Source organism: Schistocerca gregaria, chromosome X, assembly GCF_023897955.1.
Source record: "Schistocerca gregaria isolate iqSchGreg1 chromosome X, iqSchGreg1.2, whole genome shotgun sequence".
Taxonomy (NCBI): domain Eukaryota; kingdom Metazoa; phylum Arthropoda; class Insecta; order Orthoptera; family Acrididae; genus Schistocerca; species Schistocerca gregaria.
In genome coordinates this window covers 529,919,302-529,931,346 of record NC_064931.1, presented here as the reverse complement: position 1 = coordinate 529,931,346, position 12,045 = coordinate 529,919,302, and the positions used below count along the sequence as shown (strand labels likewise).

General features: G+C 41.7%; 1 protein-coding gene across 2 annotated transcripts in view; it reads right to left on the bottom strand.

Moving 5' to 3' along the window:
- LOC126298942 (uncharacterized) overlaps positions 1-12,045 on the bottom strand; it is a 171,221-nt gene that overhangs the window by 27,133 nt on the left and 132,043 nt on the right. For both annotated transcript variants that reach the window (XM_049990543.1, XM_049990544.1), the window contains exons 10-11: positions 10,701-10,774; positions 10,202-10,595 (exon numbers count right to left, since the gene is read on the bottom strand). In XM_049990543.1, the coding sequence (XP_049846500.1) occupies positions 10,202-10,595; positions 10,701-10,774 (468 nt within the window). The remainder of the gene's footprint in view (positions 1-10,201; positions 10,596-10,700; positions 10,775-12,045) is intronic.

Genomic DNA, 12,045 nt, shown 5'->3' with positions numbered 1-12,045 from the left:
ACATTTTTCACTAACGATTCAGTCTATCATCTGGAGCACCAAGGTCAGACACATGTACTAAGTGTGATTCCCTGACAACTGATATCGAGACTGAAAGAAATGAAACAAAGAAAATGCTACTTATCCAATCACGTGATCTACATTCGGCTAAAGTGGATACTTTTTATAAGGACCTGAAAGAAAATTCTGAACTTACCAAATTAGATAATGCTATGGAGGTTTTGTGTTTTGACTTCCAGCAGAATCTTCCTTTACCAGTGATCCCAACAGGAGGCTTATTTTACTGTTGTCCAGTATGGGTTTATAACCAGTGTAGATATTCTAGCTCAACTGATGAGAGCAAGATGTACATGTTCGATGAAGTGACGGGAAACAGAGGCTGTATTGAGACAATCTCATTTTTTGAAACATTATATAAATAACTTTGTACCTCCAGAGGTACAAACTTTGTATCTCTACAGTGACATCTGTGGAGGTCAGAATAAGAATCTAGTCATGGTGAAGTTTCTGTCTACGTTAGCTGCAAGTGGAAAATTTGACAAAATAATATATCACTATCCTGAATGAGGCCATTCATTCTTGCCATGTGAGATGATGTTTGGATTTATTGAGAAATTAAAGAGAAAGAAAGAGGATGTCTTCATTCCAGAAGGTTGGTATACTCTAGTAAGGAGTGCCTCAAAGAAATTTGCAGTTGTCCTTGTGACTCAAGATCTCATTAAGGATTTCAAATCATATCTATCACCATTTTTAAAGAGTCTATCAAAAATGATAAAAACCATTCACAATATCCAAGTATAGAATGTTTGTATATTCAAGAGATAGTATTTCAGTGTCTCAAGCACACAACATGTCTGTAAATCAGAAATTTGTCACTATGAAGAAAGGAGTGCATGCTAATGACATAAATTTCGATTTAGCTACAAATCTATGCAATTGATCACTGCCAATAAATCAGAAGAAACTGGATGCTGTTATGAAGTTGGAAAAATTTATTCCTCCAATGTATAAGCAGCGGTATGAATGTATTGAAAAACTTGGTGTGGATAATGAAAATAATGAATGAAGAGACTACCATGTATATTAATGTGCATTATATTTTCTAATTAATTTGTTAATTTTTCCCCCATTCAGCTACATAATATTATCTGATGCATACTATAACCCAATGTAGGTTAAATAATTCAAATCAGTGGTGTTTCAGTTCACATATCAGTGATTTCGTGATGAAAAAATTCACAACTTATGAGAACTGGATAAGTCCATCGACATTTTCTGTTAATGATGTACTTAAGGCTGAAATAATATTTACTTTATTACTAAAAATGTTAAAAGATATTGGTAACATCGCTGGGACTACAAAAAAAAAATTACTAAATGCTGAAATAAAATGATTAAAATAGTTTTTCTAAACTGCAGAATGCAACATGCTTTGCATTCAGGAGTTGTCATTTTGTACTTTGGAAATGCAAGTGGGAAAACAACAAAGCAGTACTCACAAATGTGCTTCTTTAAAACTGTTTTAAAGAGTAACTTAAACGATTGACAACACTTACAGTTGATACTGTTAAATTTTATAATTGAGACATTCTTTTATGGGCACCCTGTATATGGAAAGTCACCATATGTGACACCTAACAAAATGTGAAGACTAGTTTTAGTTAAGGAGGGGGGGGGGGGGGAGATAGAAATAAGAAGGGGGGACTCCGTGATTCACTTACATTTTAACATTTTACTTTCATGTTACACTAAAATTCATATTAGTAATGTCTACAGCGGTTTACTTTGATTTATGTTTATGAGTGACAAAATACAGTTGTCTTCTACAATGTGTCTACAGTCTGATTACTAAAACACCAAAATGACGTTGCAGTCACAATGTAAGCATCAATAAAACTTCTTTTTCAAAATGTTGTAATATGTGAGGTGAAATGTGAACTAAATGTTTAAAGGCATGCCTCTAAAGGTCCTACTATCTAAAAATGTTACCCATAAAATCAGTTCAGTTTAACACCAGCAGACCGGTACTAGCAACTCCAAACACAAAAATGTCAGGTGTCTAGACATAGTAGGCTCTCAATGATGAGAATGGCTTTAAAATAGCTGGTTGGTCACAAAAGTAACAATTAAAGGATGTTTCTGGACACATTTATTATTCATTTCACATTTCAGGCTCTGTCCAACTTCAGATGATCTGCAACAAATTGGTAACAGAAATTTCTTTTTACAATCTTTTTACAGTCTTTTTACAGTTTCTGAAAAATAGTACCTATGCTAAAACATGACTGAACAACAAAGACATTTAAAAGAAAATACATAGTATTTGTCACAGAATGACTATACAACTCTGGCAAGAATGTCATTGTTGAAAGATTGCACAGATAGCACCCGGTACATCATCCAGCATCAATAAGCTTTCTTATGTGGAACTAAAGCCCTGTATGTCCTTTAAATTTGTCTTTGCCTGCAATTAGCATTACCTTTTATTTACAGTGTAAGGAAAACCTGTATAAATTTTGTAATAGATACTGTTATTGCTGCTTGCACTTATGCATCGGCCATATACTCAGCACCACAGCAGTTACACCATCTAGTGTCTACAAACACTCTTATGTGGGACTATCTACAAGCCACATCACTCGGCTGTAAGCAGTACATAAGTTAGGTCACAGTTATTTCCACACTGGACTAGTAAGCTTTATGGTTCTTTCAACATTAATTGATATAATTGTCAACGTAGTGTATTCATTCTGTACTATATGGTATGTATTTTGCTTTAAATGTCTTTGTTGTTGAACCATGTTTTACCATAGGTCCTCTTAGACACTTGTGTAAATTTGCAAGATTCTTAAAAAAAATTTCAGTTTCCAATTTATCACCAAGTTGTCTGAAAATGGGGAGAGTCCGAAATGCGTAATGAATAATAAATGGGTCCAGAAACAGATTGTGACTTTTAATTTGTGATCCCAGCTATTTTAAAGCCATTTTAATCATAGTGATTATAGAGGTCACACATCTACAACAAATGTCAGTCACATATATGATAGCAGGTCCTCTCTTGTGTCTTTCTTTAACATTTAAGGGCAGTGATTAATCTGCACAAAATATGATAGTCATACAATACTTAAAATTTCTTCTGGCGACACTTCGCTATAAGTAACTATATCATTTACAAAAATGAAAGTTTGGTAAAAATATACCAAGAATAGCTTCTTACACAATTTTTTCAACAACTTTCACTAAATTACTGATGTTGACCCAGTTCTTTATATTATTAGGAAATAGATTATTTTCAACTCTGCAATACTGATTTGCAACACACACAACTTCTTCACTGTACATCTGATTGCTGTGACTGTTCTATTTAAATTAGGAGACAAAAAGATCCCACAGGAACCAAACTGAAAAATAGCCAGGGTTACAAATTATTTGGAAGTTCAGCTCATGCTTTTTTTATGGTTGGATGGTTGGTTGATTGTGGTTGAAGGGACCAAACAGCAAGGTCATCAGTCCCTTGTTTCAAAGGTGATCCATTCGGACAGAGTAACATCTCAGCTGAGTCATAACGATAAAAGGTAAAAGGTTAAAAAATGTATAAATGCAGCCGTGTTGTCAATGGTGAAAACAAAATGAGGGAAGTCAGCAAGTGGGCAACCCCAAGGCTATGTTAGAGGCAGGAAATATCCCACCTCTGATGCAGTACAGGCAAAACCAACTGCTACTCATAAGCGTTCAACCACTAAAATGTAATAGTGTGTATTGTAAAAGGAGACTAACCAAATCTAAAAAGCGATAAAAACAGAGTAAAAGGGAGAAAAAATAGGATCTTGGCAAGGGAGGGGAGTCAGGAATCTACAAACACAGCTTACAGTGGGAGACACCACAACCCTCACTGCCCTGCCCCTACTCCAGAGGGAGATTAAAAACCTTAGAACTGAAAATAAAAACACTTTGATGGACGAAACTGAGAATCAGTTCAACCATCCGGGAATTGTCTGCCAATATTAAAGGTAAAGTGCAGGGTTGTCCATACTCAGTAAGCAGATCCAAAAGAAGGGTGCATTCCACCAAAATGTGGGCTTCTGACTTGAAGACCCCACAACCACAAAGTGGGGGCGGCTCATTATGCAAAAGAAAACCGTTGGTGAGCTTGGTATGGCCAATTCTGAGATAAGACAGGGTGGTCGAGCCCTTTCGGTATAGGCGGAAGGAAGAACGCCACGTGACAGGTGTCACCTTATTCGCACGAAGGCAGGGAGGTAGCCTCCCAAGAGTTGGCCCATGATTGTGAGAAGTGGGGTTTGATCTGAAGCCATAAATCTGGCACAGGAGGGGTTAGATGGAGGGGAGTAAGTGACTGCTCCCCCAGCCAAACAATCAGCAAGCTCATTACCTGGGATACCCACATAGCCAGGGACCCAAAGAAGTTGACAGAACAAGCAGCATGGTGAAGATCAGCAAGACGGTCATGGATGGCCGAGACCTGAGGATGGTGAGAAAAACACTGGTCAATAGCCTGAAGGCCACTCATTGAGTCCATACATAACAAAACGTGGTTGTGTTGGGACTGTTTAATAGAGGTAAGGGCCACAGAAATTGCCAACAATTTCATAGTAAACACCCCACATGCACTTGGCAGGAGATTATTTTCCCATGCTAACAGATGACATGAAAGCAAATCCCACACGATCATCAGATTTAGAGCCATCGGTGTAAAAAACGACAGCATCCATCCGAATCCGGGGCCAAGAAACTAAACGCGGGGAGGGGGGGAGGGGGGGAGGGGGGGGATGTGGGAGACAGGACAAAGAAGGAAACTGAAAATCACGGCGAAGAGATGCAAGGCAGAGCACGACCAGTAAAACCGCCTGAGGGCGCGAATCCAGTGGATTACGTCCTTGGTCTGGGAACAGGATAGAATAGGAAGGATGACTGGCAGACGAATGGACAACAATTGCATAAGAAACCAGAAGCTGGGACCACTGAACAGAAAAGGGGGGGGGGGGGGGGGGGATCCCAGCTTCAACCAGGAGACTATCAACAGGGCTAGTAGGGAAGGCAACAGTGGCCAAACAGATAGCACAATGATGGACTGGATCCAGGAGGCGCAGTGTGGAAGGAGCAGGTGAACCATAAACTTGACAACCATTGTCCAAGTGAGACAGCACTAAAGCCCAATAAAGGTGGAGAAGAGTGGAATGATCTGCATCCCAAGAGGTGTGGGCAAGGAAGCGAAGTTCATTGAATTTACAGAAACATCCTATCTTCAGAAGTCTGATATGAGGCAGCCAAGTGAGCTTGTTGTCGAAAAGAAGACCCAGGAAACGAAACTGTGGAACCTGGTGAAGCACCAGGAGATGATGTTATTGATGTGGAGCACTGAGATGTTGAAGCAATTGGTTATGAGTGGAGTCTGGGCCAGGGACCATATCATGAGACGAAGAAAGCGCGGAAAGAAGTTCCCATTCAGTAAAATGTTCATTGTAAGATTCTGATTGACAAGGGGTAAAACGTAAGGCCAAAGCTTCGGACCCCTGTTTCTGGTGAAGAAAAGCAGCTGAATATGAGGTTGATGCTGATGCCGCAAAATGGGTCGCAAGATGTTACACGAGAATCAACAGATCCATACAAAGGCCATCCAGCAGGGCAAGGCCCAGAGGGTAAAAGGCTGATGGAAACCCTTGAGAAAGCGAAGTGTAGCCCATACCTGTGGCACAGGTGCAGTAGAACTGAGGGAAGATAAAGCGTTGCCAAACCCTTTGATTAAGTAACGGGCTTTGGCACGAAGGCGTTTAAAGGTAGTAAGATTGGCAGCGGATGGGCACCACTTATGGGGTTGCAAAGCTCGATGGCTATTACGGATGGGAATGGTAATGGCAATGGCCGTACTCCACCACGGGACTTGCGGGGGTGAAATGGTCCAGATGAGCGTGGGATACCAAGGCTAGCAGCGCGAACAATCACATCAGGTATGTCATGTAGGACATGATCAATACAGCCTGACAAAGAGTAAGAAAAAAAAACTATCTGTGCAGTATATAGAGGCCAATGAGTGCATTGGAAAGACCAATGAGGTAACCTACCCATCAGGGAGTGGGAAGGGAGCGAGAGAATCAACGGGAAGTAGTCACTATCGGAAAGGCCGTCGTGTGGCGACCAATGTAATGAAGGGAGGAGGGAGCGAGAAGAAAGAGAAAGATCAATGGCAGAAAATGTACCATGACCGACATGGAAATGGGTAGAGTAGCCATCATTAAGGAGGCACAAGTCATAGTCTGCAAGAAACTGGTCTATGTGAAGACCCCCAACTAGATGGAAAAGCACTGCCCCACAAGGGATGATGAGCATTAAAATCCCTGAGGAGGAGGAAGGGAAGACGAAGTTGCTGAAGAAGGACAGTTGAGGCAGCAGATGTAATGGTCCCATTAGGTAGGATATAAAGATTGCAAACTGTGACCCCAGAGTCCAGGTGGACCCTAACAGCAACCGCTTCCAATGTAGTTTGAAGGGGAATCCATGTGCTGGCACCATCCACTCGCACCAAATGCCACCAGAGGCCCGCAGGGGGCCGACCCGATTTAGACAGAAAGCCCGAAACCAATGGAGAGTCGGTGAGTGATCATCAGTAAAATAAGGTTCCTGTAGAACACCACAAACTGCAGAGTAAAATGAAATAAGGGATTTCAACTTCGGAAGGTGACAGTAATATCCATTGGATAACTACAGAACAATGATTCAAAATGGAGTGGAGGGTGGGGGGTGTACAGGCTAAAGCCAGTCATGCCTCCAGGTCACCATCCATCACCGACAAGGAGGGGGCGACATCCATGAACAGCAGGTCAGAGTCAGGTTGCGAAGGTGGGGACGGGACCTCTGGTGACACCAGAGGCTCCTTGTTCTGGGACTTATGTTTCTTCTTCCTTACTGTTCGAGATTGAGGAGGGCTTTGCTGCAAAAGGGAGCAAGGTGCAGCAAGATCTGGAACAGAAAGAGAGAGGGTGACCTGGGGGCCCACAGACCGTTGTTCTCATGGTGGCCGTGTGGCAGCAGACCTTTAGCCTGAAAGGTGCCGGGAAGGGGGGACCCGGGAGAGGAGCACTTGACTGGCAGACGCCGAAGAAGTGGAACACTTCTCCAGCTGGGGAGGGTGAGCGGCGCCTGGAGGGGAAGGGGTTGGAACCGCAAGGGTGGGGGTGTGGGGGGGGGGGGGGGGGGGAGCGGGATTCAGGACTGGGGGGAGGAAGGGGTGAAGATGTAACTAAAGCATAGCTAGATGTCATTAACGCAGGATGAAGACGTGCATTCTTCTTATGAGCCTCAGTGTAGGTTAGACTATCAAGGAGCTTATACTACTGAATCATCTTTTCCTTCTTATAAGCCTGGCAATATGGTGGATGTTGAGAATGATTGCCATGACAATTAACACACACTGGAGGGGGAACACAGAAACTCCCCTCATGGAGTGGATGTCCACAGTCACCACAGAGACGGGCCTGCAAACAGTGGGAAGACGGGTCCAAAGCACAAGCACTTAAAACATCTCACCCGGGGTGGAATGTACTGCTCCACGTCACATCGAGAAACCATAATCTTGTCCTCCTCAGGGCGGGTATCCCCTTCAAAGGCCAGGATAAAGGCACCAGTATCTATGCGATTGTCCTTCGGGCTCTTCTGAACACGCCGAACAAAGTGAACACCCTGCCCGTCCTAGAATGTCAATAAGTTCATCAGTCTGAAGGATGAGGTCCCTGAGAAAAATTACACACTGAACCATATTCAAAGACTGGTGGGACACAGGAATGGTGCCAAGATGGTTACAGGCATGAAGGGCTGCAGACTGGGTAGCTGAAGCAGATTTGATCAACAACAAAACCGACCGTATCTTGCTCAGAAAGTCCACTTCGCCAAACTTGTCTTCAATGTGTTGCACAAAAAATAAATGTTTGGTATTGGTGGAAGTATCCCCATCAGTCCTGGTGCAAACCACATAGTGGGGGAAAGGTTTCGCCCCTAGCCGACGAGCCTGGCCCTCCTCCCAGGGAGTAGCGATGGAAGGGAAGGCCGAATGGGCAGAAGAAGCAGCACTAAAAGAATCATTTCCATTTGAATAGGCGGCCATAAAAGAACGGCCACACTTCTGGACCCGTATGGGTTTCATTTGCATAGCGTCCACCCTGACACAACCCACTCCGATCAGGGGCTCTCCCCATGGGTGCCAGCCAGCCACAGCAAGGGCCGCCTGGCACAGCGGCCACTGGCGGGAGTTCTGATGCTCCAGGATGACAACCAACCACTGCTAGCTAACATGAGGTGGTCAGAGCTCAGGTATCAGAAGTGTGATACCTGTGTTTTCAGAGGACTGAACCAAAAGAGTACATAGCGACCCCACTACACGGGCTGGCTACCTTGCTGGCTACATACCCTAGCATCAGACAACAACGTGAAGGAAAAAGATGGAAGGAACTAGGAGGGCACAAGCTGAAGACACTAGGTAAGGTGCTCTTTCCCAAATGGCTCACACTACGGAATAGAAAGTTAGTAACTGAGGCCAAAACCCAGAGGGGGATCAGAGAATACCAAAAAGATCAGGTAATTACTCAACAAAACCAAATCACGAGAAGGTACAAATGCAATGAGACTCCCCTAAATCGAATGTTTTTTTTTGTGCCACATCCCAGTGGAAAGGCTATAGGTCTTCCTTTTTAGGTGAAGTAACTAACTGGTGTTTCTTATCTTGATGTGCTAGAATTATGGCTCTTTCTGCAAATGCATGAAGCCAAACCACAGAACTTTATTAAGATGTTGCACAGCCTCACTGGTCTAACTCACTATGCGACTGGTTAAATGATGATGTATCCAACGGCTGGATTGGCTGTGCAAGGGGCAGGATGACGCAGCTTGTTTCACGTGGCCTCCAGGGTCACTGATCTGATGCCACAGGATTTTTACCTTCGGGGGTGCATAAAGGGTAATGTGTAACTACAAGATGATCTACCTGACCTAAGAAATAGTACTGAAGCAAGTTTTGCAACACTGACTCCAGATGCACCAGTTCAGGTTGCCTGTCAACTCAATGTATGCCATGTGACAAAAAATGCTCACATTGGACACTAGTAAGAAAAACAGTTATTCTTTCATAGAATGTATTATTTATAGCTGTAAGTTCAATGTAACAAATACTACAAAGCTTAAAACTCGTATACTCATTTTTAAATTCCCTGTATTTTAACCTCTGCCAATCCAGTACTTCTCTAATAATTTTTAACTAAGAGTTAGTGCTTGTCACAGAGATTTTTCCAGAACTGAGTCTTCATGGCATTTCAGTCAGAGCCTCAAATGCTCTAGCTAAATGGGGAGCAGGGAAATTTCAAACAGCCAGTCTCTGTGGGTTCAGATTTACTGCCCCTTCCTCAAATCCCACATATAGACTGAGGCATCTATTTCACTTTACATACTTTTTGATATTGTACAGATATTGATAATCTATTTTCACTCTGACCATTTTCAAATGCCCATCCTAGGCTATTTTTCATCTGTTAACATGTCACTGATGTGTAATTAGATTCCTCATATTCAAAATTTCTTTCAAAGTCTTGTATCACAATATAATAAAATTTACTGACTATTTCTTCAGAAAAAACAAGATATCCAACAACCTCGTCAGATCTGCAGTTAGTTGTAGCATCCATGTTTAAATTCATTAATCCAGTAATATAAAGTCTTCAGTGCTGAAACAGATTCCACATGAGTTTCCTGAATTCAGTCAGTCTGGGTTGGCTCAAATGGCTCTGAACACTATGGGACTGAACATCTGTGGTCATCAGTCCCCTAGAACTTAGAACTACTGAAACCTAACTAACCTAAGGACATCACACACATCCATGCCCGATACAGGATTCGAACCTGCAACCGTAGCAGTCGCACGGTTCTGGACTGCGCGCCTAGAACCACTAGACCACCGCAGCCGGCTCAGTCTGGGTTGAAGCTCACTTAAAAAAATAATATGCTAACAAACCATTGTGCATTACACCTGGAAGTTTGAAAAAACTTGTTGCAAGATTCAAATTTACGGCCATGCTTTTTAATACAATATACCACTATCTCACAAAATTAAAAAGTATTATCAATCAATCCCCATTCACTGTTATGTTACTAGCCACAAGTATAATTGTAAAAAGAGATGGAATTTTGTTATATTTACTTTTCTGATTGGTGTCTGTATCTTGGGTGTCACATTTGATGCAGTCTTCGAAATGATGTTGGCAGGGCTCTTCTTATCAGGATTTTTCTCAGTTGGGACCCTTGGTGCCGTAGATTGCACAAGAGGTACATTGGTTGCTGATCTACTTTTCTGAAGCGGTTTCCTTACGGGCTTTTGGTTTGGTGACTCTTTTACACCGTAAGAGCGTGATCTTTCACGTCCACCAGAATCAACCCGAGGAAGACACTTTTGACCTTTGTCACTTAAAGGTGTACTGATTTTAATACTTTTACTGGCTGAAGGTGACTGGGTACTTGATACTGAAACCATTCGGCGAATCGGTTGAAATTTTTTATCTTCTTTTACAATGACGGAAGCAATGGGTTTGTTAACTCTGAAAATAAATACAAAAACGATTGATTTAGTTCCATAATCTTTGGAAACTTTTAATTCAGGATTATGAGAGAGAGAGAGAGAGAGAGAGAGAGAGAATACATACTTCTTTTGGGAGTATGGAGAACTCTTGATGCTTTCTGTTCTTAGTGGCTTTTTCCCATCATTAGAGGCTGTCGTCTGCAAAAAATTAACAGAATTTAAAAACTCATGGTCTCGTTAACAATTAAGTAGCTATCACTCTAGATGTGAAACTAGGCAGTAATTCTTACTGATAAGGAGATCAGGTGCACTTATCTGGTCATATGTTTCATGATGGGTACAACAAGTGTATCACCCACCAACATGAACTTAACTTTCCTGATACACACACACACACACACACACACACACACACACACACACACACACACACGTTTATAAGCCAGGTAAAGCTATAATGCAATTACATAGCACAATCACCAGGAGCAGCTAATGAATGACACCATGTGTGTGTATGAGTAGCTGAATGCGTGTGGCACAAATGAAATAAGGTGCAACAAGAACATTCCTCTGCACTGTTGTACAATCTGAAACTATGCAGGCATCTTCAAAGTGGAAGGGAATATAACAAATGAAAATCAATCATGCATTTTGCGAGAAGAAATCCAAATGATGGATATACTGGTAAGACAAAACTGCTGAATAATGTTAGCACAACTGATATTAACAGCATGACTGTGTACAAATTCAACTTTGGGCATTATATTCTACTTCATATACCAAAACTTTTATGCACATTAAGCTCTTCTAAGCCTTATAACTATGCTCAAGTAACACCATGCACACAATCATCTTTCAGGATTGAGATCACAGTATTTTTCAGCGATGATTTGGGCATCCATATTGTGGTATTCCATGGACCTGAAGGTTAACCTTTAAGGTCACATTATGGCCAAGAACTACATGACCAGTTGGCTGATTAGGTCCATCTCAAGGTACAATATTTATTTCCCAATAGTTAACAGAGCACGCATCATCTACGATTAGTAGTTTTGTGAGCATAAGGATGGATTTTCCCATCTCCCCTGGCCAGCACAGTCATCAGATCTCTATTTTTGAACCTTTGGGGATTACTTTGGAGAGAGGGTGTGATCACAATCTACCTCCATCATCATTATCTGAACTTACCATTATTTTGCAGGAATAATGCTATAATATTCCCTTGAGAATCACACAGGACCAATATTTATCCATTTTGGGATGACTGGAAGCTGTTTTGAAAGCCAACAGTGTTCCTACACAGCATTAGGCATCATAATTTGTTGTGTTTTGGGTATTTCCCTATTTTTCTCTGCCCCTGTACACTTGTTTGTGTTTGATTCCATTCACTTTACTGTAAAACAGATATTACAGGAAAGGCTATTTAAAAAAAAAAAAAAAAAAAAAAAAAAAAAAAAAAAAAAAAAAAA